This window comes from Cucurbita pepo, chromosome LG07 (genome assembly GCF_002806865.2).
Source record: "Cucurbita pepo subsp. pepo cultivar mu-cu-16 chromosome LG07, ASM280686v2, whole genome shotgun sequence".
Classification (NCBI taxonomy): domain Eukaryota; kingdom Viridiplantae; phylum Streptophyta; class Magnoliopsida; order Cucurbitales; family Cucurbitaceae; genus Cucurbita; species Cucurbita pepo.
The window spans coordinates 3476947-3504489 of record NC_036644.1 but is presented as its reverse complement, the minus strand read 5'-3'; the positions used below and the strand labels follow the sequence as shown (position 1 = coordinate 3504489).

Here is a 27543-nt window from a genome sequence, read left to right as displayed (position 1 = left end):
ATTTTCTGGGCCTAACAAAATATTAGTTTTGATTTTCCTTTCTTTTTTTTTTAAAATTAATTATTTGAATTAAATTCACTTTTTTAGGTAAAAATCTATAATCCCCCATGAGGACACTCTTATTATTATCGGAAATTTGAGGGGTAGGACGGTAATTTGGACAAGAACATAACAAAATCTGTCATTATCCAGACTTTAAAAAATAAATAAATGAATTTTAATTTTTCTTTTTTTTCTTTAAAGAATTGAAATTGGGTTAGGACGGTGGTGTGGTGGGCTGCATCAAACCACCACGTGATCCCTCGTCCCCGGTCCAGACCGTTGTTGATATTCCAATTTTACCCTCCAATAAAAATCTAATTTCTATTAATTTATAAATAAGAAATACATTTGTACACTAAAGTCAACTCCTCCTTACTAAGTTATATACTGTGAGCTGTTGTTGTTACTCTCTCTCTTTCAAAATCTCTATTTGCCCTCGTTTTCTTAAAACGAGGCTAGAGACTCGAGCATACGTCGTGTGAGCTGTTGTTGTTACTCTCTCTCTTTCAAAATCTCTCTTTGCCCTCGTTTTCTTAAATCGAGGCTAGAGGCTCGAGCATACGTCGCTTGGCCGTAGACGACGTAAGAACGAATTGGCTTAACTCACTTATCGTTTAAAAGTCAGCTGTTATCAAGAGTGCGGTTAACGTCGAGCGTGTTATTATATCATGGTTTGATTGCATGTGGGAGAATATTTGGGTGTGGTGTGGCACTAGAAATAGCTTCAAGATTGGGATTGCTTTGGTTTGGTCGGTTTGGGGAGTTCCTACTTTTGTTACCTAAAAGACCATTCCAAATCTCTTATTTTATATTCCAATCACATGCTGCTTTCTTCTTTTTTTCTTCCAACTTTCTATCGTACACTAACTTCTCCTCGGTCATATCAGATTCCGTTTCGTTTTTAATTCTTGTCTTTAAAACCCGTTTTATAATTGAACTTCTAAACACTATTGTTTGAGGTTTCAATCAAAACTTGTGCTCGATTGTCGATGATCTTAATTGACTATGATGACTATTAGGAGTTTTGTAATGAACTTTCTAATAGTGAATCTATCTCGAAAAACAGAGTTTGCAGTAGTGCTTTTACGATTATGAGTTGGTAGAACCAGGGTTAAGCCCTGAAATGCATGAACTTTACGATAATTTTACGCAAGTTTTGTGGGTCGTCTTCAACTGCTCTTTAATCGTGATCTTGTTCGAATGAGAGTAAGGGATAACACACGAAATGAGCATTGGCAAGCATATGGGTTCTCCTCCCTCCTTTATTATATTTACGTTATGGGACATTATTAGGGAGATGTCAACTAAACTCAACTAAAGAATCTGAGAACTTTGGGTTGGAATTGACGGTGAAGTCATGCCTTGAGTACCTATGATATATAGGTTGGTGGTGACGACGATGACGAATGAGACTAGTTGGTCGTTAATTAAGATTCTATAGAACAACGATACTGATCTTATGAGGAAGCGAGCTCAGAAGAGACAAACCTTGAAACTAAGAAAACCAACGTTACTGAGGAATCAAGTTAATGTGGGGATAGCCTAAGAAAGCCTATATCTTAAGAACGATACTTCTAAATATGAATAATACATCAAATAAACAAATTAATGAGATAAGATTTAAGTATGAAATAAGAAACTACAAGCAAGCTATTTAACGTGTACTTTTATATTCATTTGTGTTATTTAATCTTTTCATATGAGGGCTAGATGGAGGGATCGAAACAAGAGTGCACAAGCTGCAGGACTGTTAGAGGTCTACATTAAACTCGACGACCCGAACAGACCCAACTGAATTACAGAGGTTTGGGTTGGATTAGATAACAATTTAAGTTGAATTGAATTAATTTTCTGAAACGGAATAAATTTGGTTCGAATTTTGAGTTCTTAGGATAATATTTTGGTCGACTCAAATGAAGATAACTATATAAAAGGGTTTGTTGTACTGGTATTTGGGTAGGATTTATGCATACCTTTAAGTTATTTTGAAGCGTATTGTGTATAATGTTTATAGATTAGACATATATTTGAGTAATTTTAAAGTATATTGTTATCATTTTACGCCTTCTTAAATGCATTTTTTAAAACTGAAAATTCTGTCTTTGTGTTGGTTGGAGAACGTTATGTTGTTGATGAAGAATTTATTTGTTTGAATGATTATGGATTGATTTGTATTTGTTTGTGAACTTTTAATATCTTTTATGTATTGAATAATCATGAATTGTCGATAAATAAAGGTTTTTTAAAAAATATTTTTTTTTACAACCCGACTGGAAATGTGTCCCCACTTAACTCTTTGCCCCTCCAACCAATTCGAACCTTTGCATTGGTCCAAAAAAATTTCTTAACTCAATCCAACACGACCCATGTACACCTCTAAAGACTATAAGGGTCGAGATAGATCGGTGTCTTGACTTTTTCTCATTTTGTCTTCATAATTACAAATAAATGGTTTAATATATTAATATATTAATACCATAAATCATATTTAAAAATGATGTGATATCTAAATATATATTTAACTAATTTGAATATTGTTTTAATTATTTTAATATTTAATACCTCAAATATAATAAATATATTTTTCTTTTATATTTAATATATGAAATATATATTTTTTTCAGCATATAATTATGGGTAGATTATAGAACATGTTAGGTTCATTGATGTAATCATTACAAACAAGTCTATCATTTATGAATAATTTCCTTATTATAATTTGGTCAAAAATCTATTTTACCTCGTAATTACATTTTTCACCTTAAGCATCACAAATTTTTTAATAAATAATTTATTTATGATCCACTTATAAACTAAAGTCTGTTTGGAACCAATGAGAGAGTAGAGCAATATTATTTAAGTCTCGAAATCAAACATTTAATGGAACTAATCATTTGCTTTCAAATATGGAAAAGGAATGGATTCTATTTCACAAAATTATGCTTCTAGCTCTCTATTTGAAGTCCGACAAAAATAAACAAATAAATAAATAAAATTAATTATAAAAAAAAATATATACGTCCAAATAAAAAAAAATAATCCATAAATAAATAACTAAAAATGATTAGTTAACCAATAAAATAAATAAAATAAAACTTACCTACCTCTCTCCACACTGACCTCTCACTCAACCTATGACTCTTAACAGTTGCCTGCAGATTTACTTGGAGAGAGATTTTGGTCTGTTATTACGCTAAATTCAATTTTAGACTTTTTTTTTATATAGTTATTTTAAGTTATTATTTTCAAGTTATGTATTATGAAAGTTCAAATAAAGTATTTCCGTGTTTATGATAGGAATACAGTAATAACCTTAAATTAAGTAGAAAATTTCGGGTCATTACAGTAGACATATTAAATCAATTACAAAAGTTATTCTCACCTACGCAAATTAAAAAACAATCTTTTATACACACGAGTTCATTGTCATAGAGTTAAACTAAGTTGTATATAACATTAATCTTCTCTATTAATAAATTTACAACCAGAGATAGATATTTCATAGTTCAGTCTTATACAAATTCGCTAGACAAAACCCTCACGAGCATTAACTCAGGTAATTACCATTGTTCTGACCCTTTTTTATTAATTGCGATCACCCATTGCATGCATCCTTTTCTATCTACCACACCCTATACTTTCCTTATTTAATTACTATCTACCCTACTCCTACTCCTACTACTATTACTATTTATTATTATTTATTAATAATTATATATATATATATATATATATGATAAATAAGAGACAATAAAAAGCATAGAAAAGTGTGGAAATGGGAATGGCATTTGCTACGCCGCCTCCGCTTTAAATTCACGACCTGTTGGGCGCGCGTATCACCTACGCTCCTCAATCAAATGCACCCTGCTTGACCCATCCCTTTTGTCGCGCGTATACTCTACGCTCCTGACTCAAATTCACCCTCTGTGAAAGCTGTTGCTTAGCTGGCTCGACAAGATATTTAAAAAAAAAAAAAAAAAAAAATNTTGAGAAGATGGTGCCACGTGGGAGGACACGTGTACAGTGGGCGAAAATTACCAAAAGGACGATGGGTATAGAGGAGGCTAGCTTCCCATTTACCGACAGCCATGAGGATGGGCCCCATCCTGGATTCTTGTCCGGATTTGCGTCACCCTCTCGTAATGGGCCCGGGCCCAGTCCCTCCTCCCCGGCCTAATATCAGCATATTTATTTATTTATTTATTTACATATATATATATATATATGATAAAGAGAAGCACGTGAAATTTAGTTGCCCTTTTATATTTATTTATTATAATATGTTTGCTTTTGGAATTTTAAATGAATAAGATGTGGGCGTTTTGTTGACAACACACTTTTATCACTTTATAATTAAAATATGTTATTATTATAAACTTCCTACCGTACCGTAAGTACATCGGAGTCATGACTCTCCACATTGACTTCTCAAAAAATCTCATACCAATGAAGATAGTATTCCTCGCTTATAAACCCATGATCTTCCTCTAAATCAACAAATGTGTGACTCACTCTCAGTAATCTTCAACACTGTTCATCTATATTACACAGATTCAAGCCCACAACAAATAATGTGATTGTTTATGTACTTTTCGTCATAATTTCACTACAAATGTCTGGTAGTGTAGTAAAAAAGAGTTCTAGTAAACGACCGTAAGTGGTTATATATTAGATTTTTCTCTCCTTTTTATCCTAATTTTTTTTTTGGAATTATTTAAATTTTAGTTATACAATTTACATATTCTAAGAAATAATGCAGTATCAATAGCCATTTTTACATAACTGATTGAAAATTAAAATAAATAAATAAATAAATAAAAAAAGTCTGAAAATTGTTAAACTGTTTAAATTTGGTATGAAAATAATATTATAACAAGCACATATAAACTTTTTAAAGACTCTAATCATGCCAGATATTTAATGTCTACCTAAAGTCCAATACATCTACCACTGAAAAATTTAGCTTTTGCATAAGTTTAAACATGAAATTGATGTTATGGGTTCACATAGGTTATTTGGATTTCAAATGAAAAAATCAAACTTTCATTAAAAATAAATTGGTGACAACGGCTTAAAGCAATCAGGTAAGTGACCCTACTGTCTATTTGATCAAAAAGATTTGTCTTATTAAAGACGATGTGTGGGCGTGGGTGAGGGTGTCCATTCGCACAAACCGAGGGGTGTAGCAACAATGAACCCTTGAAGCTATTCATTTTTAGGCCACTCTTTCTTGGCTTCTCAATGCCTTTTGCCCTTTAATCTCTTTGGAATTCGATCTTCCCTTTTTATATTACATATTATATATATATATATTATTACGTGGCGACTATAATATATTTTGTTTGTAAAATATTTTTAAAGGGCTAAAGATGTAATTAAACAAAATTTATTTAAAAATAAATAAATGAATATTTATGAAATTATTAAACATTTTCCTTCTATTTCTGTCTCCCTGCCATAATAGAGTGGTTTAAATAGAGTTTGATTAGGGATGCGTTGGTAATCATTAAACATAATTTAATTAATTCCTTAATTTCTTTTTTTCCTCATTAATTATACGTAGCATGAGATTAGGGAAAACTTATGAGCCGCTTAAAACCAATTAGTAGTCTTCGGGCTTTGCCTGCCCTTTCTCATAAAGAATTCCGGCTTGGTCCGGGAAAGCACTGGCAACAACAGAAAGGAAGGGGTCCATGTAGCTGCTGTGCCCGTCCTAATATAAACTCATCTTAATAAAAACAATAATATGTATTTATTTAAAATTTTCAATTTTTAATTATATAAATATAAACCCATCTTAATAAAAACAATAATATTTCATAAAAAAATAAAATTAAAATTAAATTCAATAAAGCACTTTATAATATTATATACAATGAGCAAGGTGGGATGAGAATTTGGTGGGTTTCGAGACGAAGATGAGGAGTATAATCTCTGTTCCCGATCCTATTCAGCTAATGAGAAGGAATTTCTCCTTACCCTTTATTTCACTGACTGTTTTCTCCCTTTCGAGCTTAAATTATAGTGTTCGGTAAACCTATATACAAATGTACTGGTGCAAGAGATAAATCAAATCGTATATCGGTATTTGATATTCATTGAATTGTGTTTAGATCGATGATAGAATACAACATTTTTATTCTCGTAACACGAGCGTGGTAAACAAACTAACAAAATTCGTCACCACATGAGCCCTAGATAATTTAATATCGAAAACAAATTTAAAAAAAAAATTAATAAAATTGAATAGGATAACGATATGGTATATTAATTAATGTTGTAATTAAATAAAAGACTCGATTATCGAATATTCCCACGCATTAATTAATTAATTAATTAAATTGGAGTTCCCATAAAAGCCCTTGAGCTGCAACCCAACCCAAGCCGCAATATCGAGATCGGCTCTTGGCTCTTGGCTCTTGGCTCGCTGCCCTCTCCATATCTTTTTCCAACCTAATTTCTTTTATTTTTATTTTTATTTTTCATAATTAATTATTCCATCGAGAAATGAATCTATTATTAAATTCCCAAGCTTTTATTTATTCTCTACTCTATAAAAAAAGGTAGGTTTTAATATTAAATGGCATTGGGTTTTTAATGGGAAAAATAAATTTATGATTCTTATTATTGCTTCATAATATTAATTTGATGTTCTAAGAGGGATCTTTTAATAAAGCCCATGTTTGGTCAAACCGTCTCATTCCAGCTAGCTGTTTGCGTATCTCGAATTATGAAACTTTTGAGCCTAAACATCCCTAACAAAATTAGAATATTTAGTGTTTACCAAACTTTTCGTTTTTTTAATTTAAACGAGATTCCAAACTAATAATAATTTGAGTTTTCTAAACCTAGATTGACTAAGATCGTTACTAAATGCATGCTAGTGTCATTTTAAAACTCGAGAAAAGAAAGATTATTTTTAATAAAATAAACAAAGTTTGCTTAGAGCCCTTTAAAACATTTGGAAACACACGTCATTCTAAACAAAGTCCAAAATACGTATTAAACCGAAGGAACCACAAATCAGTTTTGCAACACATAAAGAAACAAGGTTCATAAACTATTGGAAAGAAAAATATATATTAAATCGTAGGAACCACAAATCAATTTTGCCAACACATAAAGAAACAATGTTCATAAACTGTTGGAACGATTTTTTAGAAGGAAAAACGAAATTATGAGGATGTAGACCCACGACGCAATCAACAATTGTCTTACTTTTACCTAAAATAATATTTTGAAAAGTTGAAAGTAAAAATATTTAGTGAGTAACTCGTAGCGTAGCAATGATGGTACAATTAACCTAGTCATTCAATACATGCTAGATGTCACATAAACATTTCAAAATAATATTTCAACATGCATACATATTTAACTCTTACGTAGTTGAAAAATCACTTATCTCAATCCAATTTGGGGTAAACAACAAACTCTATTCCAAATCTCCTTTTAACCGGCAAATACTTAGTCGAAAAATCGTAACTCTACCATAAACTGAATGAGCCAAACAAGAGTGATTGAACTTGAACCACATTGAACTAAGTTCTCCTCATGCACAAATACCCATCGATACGACCTTCCCTGGAGTGGAGATAATGAGGGTGAAGAGGTTGCAGGTAGGAAATGTAAACTACCAGAAAATTAAGATTGAGAATCAAAAGATCAAATTAAAATCGAGATTAAGAACAGTTCTGTAAACATTGTGGTCGAAGGTAGACAAATGAAATCAATTGATGAAGGTATGGCTATAGCATAAATGAACAAAAATTGAGTTGAGAAGATCGAACACTACATAAATCAGATGTGAATAGAAGTCGAATAAACGAATTGACAACAAGCAAACGTGGCTTCCCTTAAATTTTATATGGCATGGTGTATACCATCCATCGTTCGACCAATCCAACAATGAATGCATTTACATAGTTGACCTAAGTCAAAATCACTCATTTATCCTCGCGATAGTTTAAGTCTATCCTTTACAACACAAGTCAATCTATATGGCCCACCGAGTTGCAACATGTTAGAGCCGCCGAGGAACATGGGAGACGAACGTTGGTCTAGCCGTGGTTGAGGTACGGTTGTAGGGGAGGCGCGGTTGTATACTCGGGTCAGTGTGCGGGTGACAGGTCGTTCGCTTGCGATCATAGAAAAAGCTACGTTCCGCTAGTGGGCCATGCCTCCGTTGTAATTGAGCTGAGAGCCTGCGCTAGAAGACATTGGGCACAAGATTAGCCCAAGTGTCGTGGGCCACATCTGCCTCGTTCTGGATTATAGACTGCGATGGGCTTGGGCCATGAGGCGAGTTTATGTTGCGCTAGTTATTGGGCTATTGGGCCCCGGATTCAAGGTCAACCCGACCCGATTTTGAATCCGCTGGTTTTTAATAGACACACATATACGATCATATCCCCAACAAAAATATCCAAAAATAGTGTCATCTAAACGCCAAGACATTGCTCAACAGGTGGTTGATAATAGAACAATATCATTAGTGTTAATGAACGACTCTACACAATGGTATGATAGTCTACTTTGTTATGATGACATTGTCATTGAGCATAAGCTCTCATGGTTTTGTTTTAGGTTTCCCCAAAAGGCCTCAATCAAACCAATGAGTCAAGGACTTTCATCCAACAACTCCCCTCAAACAAAGTACGAATGTTCGCCTCCACTTAATCTAGTACTACTTCTTTTGAAGTCTTAGTCAATTTTTACTATGCCTTTAAGGAGCCCTCAACTCCTTTCTCTTTGAAGTCCTTTATTCAACATTTGAGGATTCTATTGACATGGCTAAATTTAAGGCATGGCTCTGATGCAATGTTAAATGAACACTACTCTTCACAATGGTATGATATTGTCCACTTCATGACTTTGTTCTAAGCTTTCCCAAAAGGCCTCATGCCAATAGAGAGAATAAGAGAATATTCCTTGATTATAAACCTCCCAACAATTAGAACAACAAGAAACAATATGGTATGGTTCGGACACAAAACTAGAGTAACAAACAATGAAATAATACAGCTACATATATACAAAACTAGAGTAACAAACAATGAAATAATACAGCTACATATATACTGCTCAAATCTCAGTCAATCAAATTAATCAAACACGAACCAAATGAAACGAGTGAATCTAATGAAGCTAGAGGTATAATCTTTTGAGGAAGAATCCAGTGAAGTAAAGCAGAGAAGAACATTACCAGAGGTACTAAAAAAACAGATTTAAGGCACGATGCTCATATTCTATGGGTGTAAAGTGTCTGTCATGCCATGGCATTAGCATTCAGAACATGAAAATTTTATAATCATCGCAACCAAGCCTTATCATACGCATCGAAGAACAGATAGAATCTAATGAAGCTAGAGGTATAATCTTTTAAGGAAGATTTCAGTAAAGTAAAGCAGAGAAGAACAGAACCAGAAAGTATTAGGAAAAAAAAAAAAACAAAATTAAGGCACGATGCTCATATTCTATGGGTGTAAAGTGTCTGTCATGCCATGGCATTAGCATTCAGAACATTAAAATTTTATAATCATCGCAACCAAGCCTTATCATACGCATCGAAGAACAGATAGAATAACTTCATCGAATGAATCATCCAATAAAAATGCTTCACCAACTCGAAGAATTCAACAAAAAGATATCAAGATTCTAGAAAGATATACGAACACAGAACCAATTAGATCTATACTATCTGAGAAATTATATCACAGCATCCATTTCTAAATGGTAAGAAGCGGGAGGAAAGAGCCAGTTAGATCTCAAATGTGCGAAACAAAAAAATAGAGCAAGCACGGAGAGAAAAGGTTGAACAAACTTAGCGTAGAGCAGGGGAGGGAACGGCAATGCACTCGTTTTGATTCAATTGCGCGATTTATAGAGAACAATAGACCCTAGTTCTTCAAAGATTCTGTTTCAAAACCCTAGCCGCACCGAATAGAGCTTTTTGACGAAATCTCCACGTCCAACAAGCCAGGCTGACATGGTTGGGCTTTTTTATTATTATTATTATTATTATTTTTTAAAACGAAAAACCGTCATATTTAAATGCCGTTTGAAAAAACAATTATAGGAAATTTTTTTAATATATATATATGTATTTTAACGTTTATATCTAATATATTAATATTAATTTCAACCATCTGTAATATGAAATAATATATATATATATATATATATATTTTTTTTTTAACGTTTATATTTAATATATTAATATTAATTTCAACCATTTGTAATATGAAATAATATATATATAATTTAATATATATATATATATATATATATATTTTTTAACGTTTATATTTAATATATTAATATTAATTTCAACCATCTATAATATGAAATAATATATATATAATTTATAACAGAGAATTAAACTTATCATCTTCTACTAAATTAACTAAGTGGGATTTACTTCCAATAATCCGCAACAATTCTCTCTCTTAAGCTTTCCCTGAGCTTATGGAGCTCTCGAATAGCCTCCCCTTGATCGAGGCTCGACTCCTTTTTCTAGAGCCCTTGAACAAAGTACACCGTTTGTACGACACTTTAATCATTTTTTAGTACACCTTCGAGGCTCACAAATCTTTGTTCGATATTTGAGGATTTTATTGACATGACTAAATTCAAGGCATGACTCTGATACACGAACACGACTCTCCACAATGGTATGATATTGTCCACTTTAAGCATAAGTTCTCATAGTTGCTTTGCTTTGGGCTTCCCAAAACGCCTCGATAATATTCCTCACTTATAAATCCATGATCTTCAACTAAATTAGTCAAATGTGTAACTCACTCCCAACAATCCTCAACAGAGAGGTGATATTGAATGAGAGTAATGTTAGATGAACGTGACTCTTCACAATAGTGTGATACTGTCCACGTTGAGCATAAGCTCTCGTGGTTTTACTTTGGACTTCTTCAAAAGACCTCATACCAATACATATATTCCTTAATTAGCACGACAAATGGTAAAAGAAAAAATTGACAAAAGCTCCAGCCAAGTTGAAGTTGAATTCTTAATATAATATAAACCATTTAAACATAATTTCTGTATATTAAATCTTGTTCCCCAGGCGAATCAACACAAGTTGACATGCAAGGAGGATCATTTTGAGGAATCAATGGTACATACATGATCACCTAAACATAATACAACAGGCAAAAAACGTGCATGAGTTCTATTAATTAAATCAATGCCCAATTTTCAACCCCCAAGAGATTTGGGAACAGGTACAGCAACAACCGGATTCTGGGTCTTCAGTTCCTCAGTTTTGGACCTTACCTCGCTGCTGAATGACATGAATGATCTGTGTCGAGAGGCAAATGCAGCACTGAATCGCTTAATCCCTTCTTCTAGATCTTTTCGTCTCGTGATTTCAGTGATCAGTTCCTTCAGTACGGTTTCTTTCTGCTCCTTCTCCACCTTCAGTTTCTGAACAGATTCAGAGACCATTTTACGCAAAGACTCTCTTTCATCTTGCACAACCTTCAATTCTCTTTCTAAGTTGTCATATTGTTGCTTCGATGACTCCAAGAGTTGGTTGTTGGATGCTAGTTCTTTCTCGAGACCATGGTATCTTTCCCTGATATCATCAAGTTCAGTACTCAACCTTTCCTTCCATAAGTCGTCCTCAGCACATCCCTTTGTCACAAAGTGTTCATAGTTACAAATAAGTACGATTATCTGAATCATTCAAATGCCTTAAAAGAGATACCATTTGTAGTCAATGCTTACCTTGCACTGATGAGTGCTCGAGGGATCCATACTTTGCTCACAACCAACAACAATGGATGTTTCTGATAACACAAGAGATTCTATTATGCTATTCACCCTCGAACGAAGTAAATCGTGAAGCTCTTGACTAAGTGAATCATTCACTGGTAGACCACTCTGCCCATTCATGGCTGTAGTTAAATGAGCTTCCAGAGTAGTAAAAAGGCATGTTCCAATTTCGCCGGTGCTTGATAGCAATTTTACAGTTGATGATTTCTCGTCATGTGTGGTATTCTAGTAATAGAAGGATACAATAAAAATTGGTGTCACCTAACTGATGCTCTTAAAAACTGCTAAGGGATGTGAAGATGTGTAAATATAAGAATCAAATTGTACCTTCAGGGAAGATAGGATGTCCATGTAAACATCTTTACAAATCGCCAAAGAATTGAACATCTTTTGCGGAAGTTCCTTGATTCCTCGTGCTTCTTGTTGAAGCTCTGATATCTCTGCCATTAGTTTATCGTTTACAAGAACTTGCTTCTCATGCTTTTCCTGCATTTATCAACAATCGTGCAGAAAGGTTAATGGATGAACGAGCATGAGGACCAATAAGAAGTAAATAAGCAATTTGGGTCAGGCTTAGCTCCAGTGTGAGCCCCTTTAATAAATGGCACAAGTAATTGAGTTGAAATGTCTCACAAAAAGTATTGCCTGAGTAAACTCACATCATCATGGTATATTTTTATATTAAGAAGGGGATAGAATGAGTATGAATTTATTCAAACCTCATTTAATCAACAATGACAGAAAGAAAGACAAGTTAAAATCAACCTGAAGTTTATTTTTCTCCATGATGGCATGCTCCAGTTGTCTCTCGAGATTTTGAAGCTCTTGTTTATGGTTCTCATTGGAGAGACCCTGACCCTGAAATTCAACTAAAATTGTATCAGATCTACAATCATTAAAACCAGATAAGTGAACACATATAATTTAGATATTAGCATGACATAAAAAGTAGTACCACCTAAATTTGAGTTCATCATTTTTTATGCAAGGAAGACAAACTTAATGAAAAAAAAAGAACAAAAAGATTAGAACCTTTCATAACTATAGACTATCAGAGGTAAAGCCTCGACATAATGACGTATAGGAGACCTCATTACACGGAAAAGCACTCACCGGAGTTAGATCATTAAATGGAAACGATTTCACTTTTATCGCAGGAGTCGTTTGAAGTGAATCAAGATCAGCTACAAAGCCTTTATTCAATTTCAACCAAGTATCCTCATCGGCAACGTTGCTAAAAGTATCCGGAAGAGGGCTACACTCAGGAGGCATAGAGTAATTAGATCGCCTGGCAACAAAGGCATTAGGAGCTGCCTTGAAAAAAGGTGTTACAAATCCATCTTCAAGGCTTTTATTACAACTGCCACTGAAATCTTCCTTGAGAGTATTTTTCAAAGAACCTTGTTCCTGCAAAAACAATACAAAAGATTGTTGCAACAAAGTTTAGAATTGGCGTTCAAAACAAAAATCTTACAGCGGTATTACAGCCAAGAGCATGCCAGCTAATCCTATAAAGGCAACACCAAGCAACAATAACGGCATTCCACAGTCACACTTGTCTACGTCAAAATATTAGAGGATATAGCGTTAGTTTCATACTCGACTTTGACTGGAGTTTTGTGCAGACTCCGAAAGATTGACAAGACTATTGAGACTTTCTATTTTCATCTGTTGCTCCCTGATACGTTGATCACGTTCTTTGTGTGAATTCCTCTCCTCTTCAAGTTCCATTTGCAAGTTTTCACGTTCAAGTTCATACTGGATTATTTGAAATCAGCATTAGTATTACATATTGCAGATTATTTGAAATCAGCATTAGTATTACATATTGCAGATCCTAGAACGTACAATTATCAGTACATGCTCTGAACACTGAGATCTACTAAGGAAAAACAAAAAGAAAAAAAGAAAAGAAAAGAAAAGAAAACCTACCTTCAACAAATCGTTCCTCAACTTCAAAACCTCCTGCTCAAGTACTTCCGCATGTGATCCCTACACAAGAATTAATTGTCAACTACTTGAAGTCCTTTTCTCAAATGAGACAAATATGAGGGCACCTGAAGTTTTTTACGCAGTTCCTCTATCTCTTGATTCTGACGCTTCAATAAAGCTGCATCCGTCAAAATCTGGGGCAATTATAAGGAGAATTAGCTTAGGCAAAGAATATGTAATATAGAAAAATAATTGGGTTTGATACAAAATTAGTGCCTCCAAATTTTGACAGATGATAAAACTAAACACATGGTATCGAAAAAGTTGGGCAGAAACCCCAAAGAATATAATTTTAACAAAGACAGAGTAATCATATAGCTTAAGTTCTAACCAAACAAAGCCAGAACTTCAAAATTGTCGGACACTGAAATATAAACAGAAATAAAAACATGCACTATAGTTTCTGCTTCATGATGATGATAATAAAGAAAACTAGTATAGTGCAAGATACGAAGAAAATAAGAGTAAGAACAACCTCATTCACTTGAACACAATTGGTGATGCGCTTTGCTCTGCTAGCAAACTGGAGAGTTCCTTTTGTTTCTTCTATATGTACCTAATGCGCATATCCAAATTAAAGGCAAAGAGGATATGTTTAAGCAGATTTGAATCTGAACTGACTGTGCAATGGTATGTTGGGCACATGTACATGTGTGTTTGTGTACGTTTGAAAGTATGCACACCATTATGCACTAAACAAGAGAATTGAAACAACAGTTCATTGGATATACCTCTTCTGGAGCTATAGTGCATATTATTGAAGTTTTAGCATTACCACCCAGGGCTGGTTGGAGTATGCGCGTCAGCTTACTGTCTCGATAGGGAATGTGTCCCCTGTACAGGCAGAGTAAAAAATTACTCACTTGTTCTTCCATGAAAGAAAAGGAGTTTCCAGGAGAAGAAATTACCTCTGCCTAACCCCCTCGCTTAGCTTATTGATAACGTTCCCAAGAATCATTAAACTCTTATTAATATGCTTGCCTTCTTTCAAACGTGTTCCTTCAGCTCCAGTTTTAGCAATTCGCTCAGACCCAGCTAGGTCTACCAAATTCTATTTCCGACAATACAAGTGAAAAAAAGGGCGTAAATGTAGGAAACAGAAACAATCAGAAAAAACATGAATTATTATCTTTGACTAAGTTTTATGCCGGATGGTGGAAATGTACGAACCAATACAGAGACACGTATGGAATCGGCACTCAAAGTCTCAGCGGTGTCCTTCCCCTTGCTTTCAATTACCTGCACAAGATGAACTCGTATGTAAAAGGGTATTGGTAAAAGGAGCTCCCCGTCCAAAGTCCTAACATAAACATACCATTCTGAATATTGTGTGCGACCTACTACTCCTGGCATTCATATTTGTTTCACCAAAGTGTTTATTTACTGCAGGAAAAAATTTACAGATATTTCTTAGTGTTTCAATTTACAGAAATGAAATTTAACCAATGTCCCAGTTAATTTTTCTTCCATACCTTCACCCTGCTCGATGAGCTTTAAAACTTGATCAGCATTATTGACGATTTCCTCCTTGAGACCTGCAACAAATATTCCACGCTAAAGAGAGAGCCATGTCAGTTCTGTTTTTAGATGCCACAGAAAAGAATGAGAAGATAATAGGGAGTGAATAGCAACCTCCAGGCTCTCATGAATTGGCAACTTATTGTTCTCGACTGCTAATAGATCATTAATTTCTTCGTTATAAATTTCCATGTAGGAAACTCGAATCAGAAATTCACGATCTGACATCTGATAACGCAGCAAAATGGTGAGTTACAAGATTTATCTTGCAACTGTAAGCATTTCATATTGACTTCAAGATCCAAAACAAGAATTTACCGTGTGAATTTTTTCAAACACGTCTTTCACAGCTCTGTGAATAACTCCTGCATCACTTTCAGAACCATTCATGGTGAACGTTTTACCACTACTGGTCTGTCCATAAGCGAAAGCGGTTCCTGCAATGTCTCAACTATGAGTTCCGTTGTCAAGATATAAACGCAAACGCATATAAACCGACCACGATCATCGTATCAATTATGATCAGTACTACGATCAAACAAAGATACATTCCAAATGGTTCGATATAACAACCTTCCTCCTAAAGAGGACAACATCCTCAATCACCTTTTAGCATATGAAACGGTGAACGAAGAAAGAGAGAAGCATACCATTAAAACCTTCAACAGCAGCATGAATGATATCCTTAACAACAAGTTCATAAACACTACCGTTCGTACAGCTTTCGTCCAACACATGATCTAGAGTCCAAAACAGAAGTTCCACAGCGTTAGACAGCATCAAATATAAGAAGATATGAGCTATTACGAGAAGAAACTTAAGCAACTTGACGAAAATATAAGCTAAAGATATGTGAGAAATCGTAGAAGAGAAGTGGATTGTGAATGTACCAAAAGCGAAGGAATTGCCAGAGATTGGCGTGTCGTGAGCTCTGTGAAGCGAAATTCGATTGTCGTCGATCTTCCAGTACGTTCCACGGATTGAATCTTGAGATACAGATGGCCTCAATCGAACAGCAACGCAGATTTTCTCCATATTGAGCTCTCTCCCTCTCTCTCGCACTGAAGTTTCTCCTTCTCGGATCTAGGGCTAATGAATTCTATCACAAAGTGAACTGGTCTGGGCGGGATCTGTGTTTCAAACGGTTCTCCAATTTGAAAATGTATTGTTTACTGAAATACCCTCTTCGCTACAGTATATTACGTTCCATACCCTCGTTTTTCTTTCTTTCCCTTAAACTGGATCAAATATTTTGTTTGGGCTAAATGTAGGCCCAACTTTTAAGTTCCCCTCCTTTTCTCTTAATTTTATAAATCGAAAAAAAAAAACTTTAAGGTTGTGAAGTGAAGTGAAGTGCTATTTTCAGGCTATAGTTCTGACATGTTCAGTTACATATTTTAGGATGACAAGAACAAAAGAATCTTGAGACATTGTGACGTGACTTTTGATGAAAATGTTTTGTACAAGTACAAAGAGAAGAAAGGTTCCGAGACAAAGAAGCAAATGGGAGTTAACGTTAAGTTTCATAAAAATTCACCTAATGATACTGTAGTAGATACTCAATAAACTCCTAAGATTGTTGCTGAGGAACTAGAGTGGAGCAAGTGACACTCAAGTAGATGTTGAGAAAATCATCCAGAACCATTAGAGTAGGTATTCACCTCCACTCAAGAAACTCCTAAGACTGTTGCTGAGGAACTAGAGTGAAGCAAGTGTCACCTGGACAGGTGTTTAGAAAATCATCTAGAACCATTTGAGTAGGTATTCACCTCCACTCAAGAAACTCCTAAGACTGTTGCTGAGGAACTAGAGTGGAAAAATTCACCTAATGATGTTATAACAGATACTCAAGAAACTCCTAAGACTGTTGCTGGGGAATTATAGTGGAGCAAGTGACACCTGCGCAGATGTTGAGAAAATCATCCATAACCATCAAAGTAGGTATTCACCTCCATTACACTATTTGTTGCTGGGTGATGAAAGGGAATCTGATGATGAGGCCATACAGTTAGAGGATACAACCAAATGGGAGCAAGCCACAGATAATGGTATGAGTTTAGAATTGTATTACTCTTTCATCTACTAAAGCTGAGTACGTGGCAATAGTTGAAGTTACAAAGAAGATGATATGTATGACAAACTATCTAGAAAAATTAAGTAAGAAACCGCGTGAGAAGATTCTTTATACAAATAGTCAGACTATATCTAGTAAAATTATATAATATATATATATATATATATATATATAATTCATTTTAAGCATGGAAATTGTTTGCCCTCAAAATAAAGTGATTAAATTAAGCTTTAACTAAAATTAAAAGGAAAAAAAAGGAAAAAGGGAACCAATGAGGAAATGATACGTAGATAATTAGATTAGATGACATGGCATGAACTGTGAGGCTGAGTTCCTTCCGTCAACCACGCACACGTGGCTGACCTATTCCCACCCTCCTTTTTTATCTCCCATCCCTTTATGGCTTTTTGATTAGCTGTTGAAGCCCTTCAATCTGGACCGTCCACGTGTGCACCCCGAGGAAAAAGAGTCGGCAGCCCCCTCCCCTCTTTGAATTATGGAGATTACTTTCCCGTAACTTCTTTTCTTAACTTAACTTAACTTTAATTAATTAAATTAGCCTTTTCTTTTTCCTGGTGTGATTGATCAATTATAAAAGCTACCACTCATAATCTCATAATATAATTAATTAATTAATTTTTTATTGGGCATTTTATTTAAAGAAAATAGAAGTTTATAATATAAGGAGACAAATGCATTTTCCTAATTTGTTATGAAATTACTATGCGTTATTGAATTATAAAAGCTTATAAAGGAAGGTAGAACTCATACTTCCATTTTTCCTTTCTTTTTCTAAAGGTAAATTAGGATACAAAAAAAAATTACTTTAATTATTTTATTTTTTTTACTCGATTTCTTCTTTACTTGTGACATTTGATAGCGATTTTTTTTTTCTTTGTTATCGACTAGAATATTGTACTTTGGACTCATATGGTGTCGTGTAGGGACCATACAATATTACGTGATAACATCATTCTTATCTCGAGTTTTGATATTAGCTCAACTCTGTGCATGATTCTGATTGTTATATATAGGGAAAAAGGAAACACGAAGGAATTTTTTTTGTTCGAGTGAGGACTACACGAGCTCCTTTGCTCGAGTCATCACCCGAAGAGATGAAGCTCTTTCACTTCACTCGTTTGATTAATTCTTCTATTCTTCTTGTTTTCATTTTTTGTTTTAGAGATCTACATTGAATGTCCCCTGTTCTTATAATGGTCTCCTTTGTCAAAGGAAACTCTACGTGCTCGACCGTGATAAGCTTAAGGATGTGAGTTTGGTTTAGGCTCACAATTCTACGTTTTTGGTGCATCTAGGTAGTTTAAAGATATATCAGGATTTAAAATGGTATTACGGTTGGCATACTGTAAAGAGATAGATAATATAGTATATTAGTAAATGTTTGGTATGCTAGCAAGTGAAATAGGCTAATTCAACACCCTTTTGCTCAATTTTTTGTGGGGTCAGATTCTGATCGGTACGAGTCAAGGGAAAGTGTGGAGGCAAAGATGGAAAAAACAACTATAAATTTTTATTGTGAGGTTGCTTAGAATGACACCCATGAATGGACAAGTTCCTATTTGGAAGGATGCAACTTCTTAACCGCCGCAGTTTCGACTTGTGCTAATAGTTTAGCACACTCTTTGTTGTTACTATGGAGTCCTAAAGCACAAGGAGATTTTACTCGTTGGTGTCAATTAGGTGGTTTGTGGACTTTTGTTGCTCTCCACGGTGCTTTCGGACTAATAGGTTTCATGTTACGTCAATTTGAACTTGCTCGATCTGTTCAATTGCGACCTTATAATGCAATCGCATTCTCGGGCCCAATTGCTGTTTTTGTTTCTGTATTCCTGATTTATCCACTAGGTCAGTCTGGTTGGTTCTTTGCGCCTAGNACAATCGCATTCTCGGGCCCAATTGATGTTTTTGTTTCTGTATTCCTAATTTATCCACTAGGTCAGTCTGGTTGGTTCTTTGCACAGAGATTTACTTATGATTTGGTTCATATTAATAGACTCACCAAGTCAAACTCGATTGAGAATTGAACACAGTTATACATGGAAAAGATATTTCGGTTGCACAAGTGCTTGCCTCAATTTTCTTCGACAATGATCCTCTTATGGAGAAGTTTATAGAGCGCTTGAAGCACTTGTTTAGATTTTCGCACGATAGATGGTCAAATAGAACAATTGAATCAAACTTTAGAAGACATTGAACGTATATAGGAAGAGATGTAGGTCTTCGATAAGTGAACGTCTGTTACTAGCACCTCAAGTCAGTCCAAGTCATGAATGATGTGATTCAAAAGATTACAGCTAGGATGAAAACAACATAAAGTAGACAGAAAAACTATGCTGACACGAGTAGTAAGTATTTGAACTTGTAGTGGACCATCATTTATTTCTAAAGGAAGCTTCGACGAAGAGAGTTCAAAGGTTTAGACAATAAGAAAAGTCGAATCCACGTCTGATTGAGTTATTTGAGATTTTAAAGTGTAATAACGTGTTACTCATTAATCGGCTCGGCCACCCTCTCGACTCGTGAGCAATTTTAGATAAAAATTTCAATAATTAAAATCCTAATTTTTAAAATAATAAAAATTAAATCTGTAAAAATAGAATTTTGTGGACAACGGCATGGGTTTCAGTGATTCACCAGACAGTCAGTCACGTGCATCCCACGCCCAAAAGATTCCCTTCTTACAAATTCCCTTTTATTATTTATTTATTTATTAATTATTATTATTGTTTATAATTATTGGCTTTATGATAATATTTAAAAAATTTGAAGGCTCCTCATTGGTCAAGATTCTTTTCTCACCCAAATTCTTTTTTTTTTTTTAATAGAAAATAAGTAAATTAGATAAATTAAAATATATCCACATAAACATTAACCCATATCTTAACCATTACCATAATAAATTTTAAAATTTTAGATAAATTATTTAATGAACTTGTCACAATATCATTTGTATCACAACCCGAATTCATCGCTACTAGATATTTCTCTTCAAAAAATTTATAACGTGTTTTCTAAGCAGAGGTTTCCACACGCTTATAAAGAATGTTTCATTCCCATTTTCGACCGATGTGGGATCTCACAATCTACCTCTTTAGGGCCCAACATCGACACTCGTTCCTCTTTCCAATCTATGTGGAATCTTACAGATTGTCTCTTAATAACGGTTAGATGTAAATTATAAAATATGTATGTTCTTTATGTTAGATGAACGTAAAGAACATCTAACATAAAGATTAAGTCATATGATGATTCATGATAATTCGACGGATTGCACGACCGTCGTGCCGGCGACTCATCATTCAAATTTCTGCCCTATCAACTTTTATCTGGTTGATTCTACTAGTAATCATATGCTTATCTCAAAGATTAAGCCATGCATGTGTAAGTATGAACTAATTCAAACGGTGAAACTACGAATGACTCGTTAAATCAGTTATAGTTTGTTTGATCGTATTTGCTACTCGAATAACCGTAGTAATTCTAGAGCTAATACGTGCAACAAACCCCAACTTCTGGAAGTGATGCATTTATTACATAAAAAGTTGATGCGGGCTTTGCCCGTTGCTTTGATACCACGTTAGATGAACACGACTCTCCACAATGGTACGATATTGTCCACTTTGAGCATAAACTCTCATGATGCTTTCTCACCCCAATGGAGAGAGTATTATTTGATTATAAACCCATGATCATTCCCTAAATTAGCGGAGACTTTCATCATCCAACACTTTAGAACACAAAAGCGCAATATATTTGTTAATTTTTTTCTCCCACACGAACAGTACAAAATTGCCAAACATATCAGTAACGCTCATCAATTTTTGAGTCAATATTTGAATTATAGACCTCATAGCTAAATAGATAATTATTGGTTAACTATATTATAAAAAAACTCGACTATATATATATATATATATAGACTATTTTGATTAACCAATTTTTTAGTCTGAAAAATACTATTTAAAAAAATAATAATTTTCACTTAAAACAGAAAATAATTTACTTAATTTTCCCCCCCACAAAAGCAGCCTTTATTCAAAGAAAAGAAAAGAAAAAAAAAAAAAAGCATTAACATTTTTTAATTTTTTATTTCCAATAATTTTTATTTTTTTTTTCCTATTTAGGTGAACGTGTTGGACGGCGATGACATGGCGGTCAAGATCCGGCAAAGATCCGAAAGCCTGGAGCGAAGGCCCACGGACTCCAACCACAACCAATCATTTTGTGTCAAAACGACATGACGGCAGTTGAGAATCCGGGCGAGCCGGTCCTTCAAGTGGCGGTTCTGGGTCATCAACCGGTTCAACTCATTGTTGAGATCTTCCAAATGCCTCTTCTTCCTCCACCGCGAGCGGCGGGCAGACTCCCGGTTGGATAACATACGGCGGAGCTTCCTCTGGTCTGTGGTGGTGGGATTGGAAGCCTGGGAGTCGGAGGTGGCGTGGTTGAGTAGAAAGAGGGATAAAAGCTCTTGGATTTCAGTGGCAGTGAAGGCATGGTTGTCAGGAACCTCACTATGAAACCCAACATGTTGTTCCCCCATGGTTAGCACAAAACTAAGCTCAGAGAGAGAGAGAGAGAGAGAGAGAGAGAGCAAAGGGGATGAAGGAAGAGGGAGTGTTGGGTATTTATGGGAGAAATGGGAGAGACACGTGGGGCCCAATAAAGCATGACCTAAACCTATCCAACCAATTCAAAAAAAAAAAATAAATAAAAAAAAAAAAAAAAAAAAAAAAAAAAAAAAAAAAAAAAAAAAAAAAAANCGTGATTGGTTTCATCACAAAGATGTTAAAGAATTTTTGTCATTGCTTTCCAGCTTTATTTTTATTTTTGGACAAAAGTAATAATAAATTTAAACAATAAAGGATCAAAGGTTATTATTTTCTGAATCAATAAAATCTTAGAGAAAAACAATTTTTTTTTTTTATCATCATTTTTTAAATTTTAGTAAAATTATTTAATTGTTAAATTATGGGTTGGTCAAACTTATTTTTATTTTATTTTATTGAAATTAATGAATTAACCAATTTCACACTTATTTATTCTTTTTTTTTTTTTGTTAAAATTAAGGAACAAATTAAACTTATTTAAATTCGAAATTTGAAATTTATGGTCCAAATTGATACACTTTTTTGTCAATAGGTCATAATAAGTAATAAAAAGATCAGATAAAAGAGGAGAATCATGAAAATTCGACCAATGAGATTAAGAAAAGAGAACTCTGGTAAGAAATCTATAATAGAGTCCGAATAAGTAATAAAAAGATCGGATAAAAGAGAAGAATCATGAAAATTCGACCGAGAAGAATCATGAAAATTCGACCAATGAGATTAAGAAAAGAGAACTCTGGTAAGAAATCTATAATAGAGTCCGAATCATAACCATCGAATTGATTATCTTCGTGCATAAGAATACTAGATTACCTAGTATAAAAGATTTTAAAATCATCACAAACCTCCCTTTTTCTTTTCTATTGCAATTTCTGACTTATTATAATTTTTTTACTTTCCATATATATATATATATAGAAATAGAAACAAATAGACTATAAATGACATCTCTTATCTCAGGATATTTTATCTCGGGATATTAAATGAATGGAATATAATGAAATAGAGCCACTTTGAGGTTCTCTATGAAATGAGACATAGAAGGAGCCACTACCGAGAAGTTCCGTTTTAATTAGCTAATTAACAATTTTTTTACTTTATCTACCACTAATTTTAAATCTCCCACTAATTTTGGGCCATGTCATCGGTACTTATAGTAAAAGAGAGGGTAATGTGGCAAAATATGAGAAAGGAGTAATATAGAATTGGCTTAATGCTACATAAACAGTAGTAGTTTTTGGGGAGTAGTGGACCAGAAATATTATTGGCTTTAACTTTAAGAGAAAAGGAGGAGTAATATGAGAGTGTTTAGGGTTTAGCTTAATGAAGAAGAGTGAAGCAAAAAACGACATGGCGGCGTGGAGATCATGTTGTCATGGGAAATCAAAAGTTGGAAGAGGTATGGCTAACCCCATCACTTTGCAACCATCGACACTTGGATGGACGATTGAATTCATAAAAGCAGCCTAAAATGGAAAGCCACAACCCAAAGCTATCACCCTGCTTTTGGTAAACTGTTCTGTGCACAATTTATGGGAAAGTTGCCAACACCCATTGCCCAAAAGTTGTTCTTTATTCTGAATTTTTTATCCCTTTCAGTGCCCGATACCGACAAGCTCTGTCATAACAGAGCCTTGAGGGATTATAGCCTCTTTCAGAAGGAGCGTAACCTGCTTATACTTATTTGGTCCCTACAATGTGGAGACAACAAGGTATATTTTGACTGTTAAGGATGGGCATATATGAAGAATGTAATACAAACCACTATATATACTATATACATGCATCAACAAGCAGAATTTGAGAAATGAATAATGAATAACATTCCAAGTGTGAAAACCTCTCTTTAGCGGATGTGTTTTAGAAACCTTGACGACGAGCTCAAAAAGGAAAATCCATAGAGGACAACATCGGCTAATAATGGGTATGGACCATTACAAATGATCTTAGAGCTAGACACTGGACGATGTGCCAGCGATGAGGCTAAGCCCCGAGGGTGGACATGAGGCAATGTGCCAACAAGGATGTTTGGCTTTGAAGGGAGATGGATTATGAGATCCAACATCAGTTGAAAAGAAGAATGCAACATTGTTTGTAAATGTGTAGAAACCTCTAGCATATATGTAACATATGTAACATGAGCAAGATTTCAGTAATTTCTAAACTTGATGGGCAGAAGCACACCATATTATACATAAACTAGAGTTTATAGACCAAAGAACACATGCATATCTTACCTATAAGAACAAAATAACTTCTAAGAAGTGTGTTTCTTTAATCCTATTTATTCAATCGAAAACGGCAGCTTTTTTAACCTAACCCTGAAAAGTACGGTCTGTTTTGCACTTGATCCGGAGCCTTGCCCCATGCCTCAAAACATGGCATGCACATTATCGAATCTCAAGTAGAGAAGATTCCACGTTATATTTACAGCAGATTTTCATTGAGTTGTCTTTCCCAATTAACAATTAGTTTTTAGCCTTTAGCTTACGAAACGGAGTCTAGATTTACCGATAATGGAGGCTAACATGCAAGTTCTGCACCTCTCCCCCTAAATCGAACTTTTTACCTGCACAAAGTGAACAAAATTAACATGGTATTACAAATTAGAAGCCAGTTTTTTACCTGCATTATTTACCCTAATGTGTCTACCTTGACACCGTCACGTGTCTAGTGAGGATTGTTGGTTGGGAATCCCACATTGACTAATTTAGGGAATGATTATGAGTTTATAAGTGAGAAATACAATCTCCATTGATGAGGCATTTTGAGAAAACCAAAAGCAAAACCATAAGAACTTATGGTTAAAGTGGACAATATCATATCACTGTAGAGAGTCAGGATTCCTATAAACCCAACTGCCACAAATTGATTACTTTTAACGCGTATCTCAATGCAAAATATAACTTTGTTATGGCACATATAATTCTAATCGAGATGCGACAGAAAAGTGGGTGATATGCTCAATAAAGCGATGTTCATACTTGGTAGGTATGAATAGCATTGTTTAGCACAGATTGCTCGTGTGTTAAGAGGACCAAGCCAGAACAATAAAGTTAGCTACTGTGGAACTTCGAGGAATACGGCAAAGGCAAACCAAAGCCTCCGTGTAGCTTACAAACTCTAAAAGCTTGTTAACTAAGTACATTGATCCTGCTCGCACCTTGGCCATAATACTAGAAATGAATGAAAATGGACTCAAGTTCCAATAAGGGAAAGAGTGGATAAAATTTAAAAGTAGTTGAGACTTGAAAGCAGGACAGCAAGTGTAGAATTTTCGGGGAAAAAAGTTCTTTTTATATACAGGATGATAGGCGTTCAGCTCATTGGGAAAATAAATAAATACAAATTCCAGAATAACACTTAACGGAGAAGCTATGCAAAGTGCTTTCCATCCATCTGTTGAACATCATATTAGGGTACTAGAACAACTCAACAGAAAACAGACCCAACTGAATAAGATCCCAAATCTTTTCCGGAGAATTGAAGAACTTAGGATTTGATTAATAAATATTAAAGAAAAAGATATCAAATGGTAGACTAGTTCAAACTCTAGAATTAACAAAGAAGGTCGGCTCTATTCAAATTAAAGAACATGAAACGTCCATTATTAGTTCAGAGAAAACATTACTACGGATTAGTTACATGCATCCTACATCCTAAATCATACCAAGGAACAATGAATTAATGCAACACCCCATATCCACAAACGTGCTGGAGAAATTTGAACAAAAGAAAGTTCTTCCCCATAAGAACCAGAATGGGAAACTCAGTGTGATAAATTTATACCGCATTGAAGAAAAAAGATATTCTAGAAAAAATATACCGTCATATGCATCACAAACCATTTGGTAGCTGACAAATCCAGAGTATAGAGTAGTAATCTGCAGCATTTAGGACAATGTGAGTATTTGTACCCAATACTTATGAGGAGATTTCATGGTTGATGTCAATACTCATATTTCAACACAGTTCAAATCTTCTTTCACTTATAACATGAATTTACAGATCAGTGAAAAGGGAAAAAAAAACATATATATATAATATTGAATTCCAAGGGAGATTGAATTAAGAATATTTAACGAGGAGAACCCCCTTTCTGCTAGATGTGTTACTCATAACAATTATTCCCCATCACCAAAACAGTACAGGCAGCCCCTTCGGATAAAATTGCAGAAATAACAACAAGAAAAGCTCTACATTCTACAATCAATTCAAGTAAAAACCTCAACATAAACCAGCATGAAGTTGAGCAACACTAAGATTTTAACATTAACATAAAAGTTTGATTTACTATGTTTAAATGAGATCCAAATGAACATCAATGCACGAACAATCTAGTAGCCTCAACCAAGAGGTTAGAGGTTCAAATGGTTTGAATCCCACCATAGAAGCTCTTGACAACAAGTAAATAATAGTAGTTAGACTGATTGAAAGTGAACCAACTCAAACCTGGGAATTCTTCGTACTTAGAGAATCAGAATCCATACCCAAGGCCATAACATTACTAGAATTGCAATTTTCTTCATAATCCTTTCCAGGAAAAGCTATACCATCATGTGCATTGAGAAGTACACAATAGCAATCGTCTGTCTCTGTCAAGACCTGAACAATAACCCTGAAATTTCAACAAATCCAATTGTATCACAGAGAAACAAAGTTGAAATTAATAGAACTAGTACAACCTTAAGTCCAGAAATGTATCAACAGTATGACAAGCCCAAAGTTTATGCATAATTATGTATATTAAGCCCAAAAACAAGGATCAATTTCAACATCCGAAGCATCAGGCTCTTCTACCACAGCTTGTCCGATTCTTAACCATGCTAAAAAATTCATATCAACAAATTAAACACAGAACCTCATTAATTCCGTATACTTCTATTTTACTTCAACTTCAAGAAAGGCTTCAGCACTAATGGATGAATTGAGATAGTAGAACTAGTCGAAACAAAACAATTGTCAATAACCTGATAACAATAACTCCCGTACATCTAGTCATCGATCACGATTTATCTCAACGTCAACGATAATATAACTAAACTCCGATAATATAGATTCGTTGATATTACTCATCACTTGAGCGTTCCATATAGATTAATGTCATGGCTAGTAATGATTAATGTCAACGATAATATAACAAAACAATTGTCAATAACCTGAGAACCAGAATTTGAAGCATAGAAACGGAGTATACCAGTGAAGCAAGTAATGATTAATGTCATGGCTCTAGTCAAAGAGAAGGAAACGCAACAGTCGTACCTGCAAGGAGTTAATCCTCCATCTCCGAGCATATCTCCCGGAAGCTTCAAATTTCTACAAATGAAAAAGAACGCAGAAACAACATGTTTGAATACGCTCCGAGTTCTGAGAGAGATTATGCAGTAGAACAGAAAGGAGATGATTATAATGACCAGGTGGCGCGATTTCTTTTCTGGAAAATGCGGTGCGTTCGAACCGATGAAGCAACAAAACTTCAGTCGAAAAACAGAGAAT

The 27543-nt window shown here is 34.5% G+C and overlaps 3 protein-coding genes and 2 non-coding genes across 6 annotated transcripts; all 5 read right to left on the bottom strand.

The window, feature by feature from the left end:
* Window positions 1-9275: 9275 nt before the first annotated feature.
* On the bottom strand, window positions 9276-9362 carry LOC111799370. The gene has a single exon (XR_002815839.1). It is a non-coding gene; the product is annotated as a small nucleolar RNA snoR8a (small nucleolar RNA).
* A 141-nt stretch (window positions 9363-9503) lies between these two features.
* On the bottom strand, window positions 9504-9590 carry LOC111799371. The gene has a single exon (XR_002815840.1). It is a non-coding gene; the product is annotated as a small nucleolar RNA snoR8a (small nucleolar RNA).
* Window positions 9591-11054: 1464 nt separating this feature from the next.
* Window positions 11055-16444, bottom strand: LOC111798204 (kinesin-like protein KIN-7N). Its single transcript, XM_023681212.1, has 18 exons — window positions 16233-16444; window positions 15993-16082; window positions 15661-15779; window positions 15457-15570; window positions 15297-15378; window positions 15140-15207; window positions 14995-15063; window positions 14733-14875; window positions 14556-14658; window positions 14300-14380; window positions 13890-13958; window positions 13765-13824; window positions 13432-13590; window positions 12946-13239; window positions 12598-12690; window positions 12160-12318; window positions 11785-12057; window positions 11055-11691 (listed from the first exon to the last, which is right to left on the bottom strand). Exons 1-18 carry the CDS (start codon window positions 16375-16377, stop codon window positions 11254-11256), a joined length of 2559 nt encoding a protein of 852 aa, XP_023536980.1. The 5' UTR covers window positions 16378-16444; the 3' UTR covers window positions 11055-11253.
* Window positions 16445-21557: 5113 nt separating this feature from the next.
* LOC111798794 (basic leucine zipper 4-like) lies at window positions 21558-21980 on the bottom strand. The gene has a single exon (XM_023682128.1). It carries the CDS (start codon window positions 21978-21980, stop codon window positions 21558-21560), a length of 423 nt encoding a protein of 140 aa, XP_023537896.1.
* A 1241-nt stretch (window positions 21981-23221) lies between these two features.
* On the bottom strand, window positions 23222-27537 carry LOC111798043. Of its 2 annotated transcripts, XM_023680996.1 has the most exons (5): window positions 27310-27533; window positions 26500-26665; window positions 25874-25931; window positions 24559-24616; window positions 23222-23738 (listed from the first exon to the last, which is right to left on the bottom strand). In XM_023680996.1, exons 1-5 carry the CDS (start codon window positions 27339-27341, stop codon window positions 23702-23704), a joined length of 351 nt encoding a protein of 116 aa, XP_023536764.1. In that variant the 5' UTR covers window positions 27342-27533; the 3' UTR covers window positions 23222-23701. The 2 variants fall into 2 exon arrangements, with proteins under 2 accessions (XP_023536764.1, XP_023536763.1); XM_023680995.1 differs by lacking the exons at window positions 23222-23738; window positions 24559-24616 and having other exon boundaries at window positions 24623-25931; window positions 27310-27537.
* Between the last annotated feature and the right edge of the window lie 6 nt (window positions 27538-27543).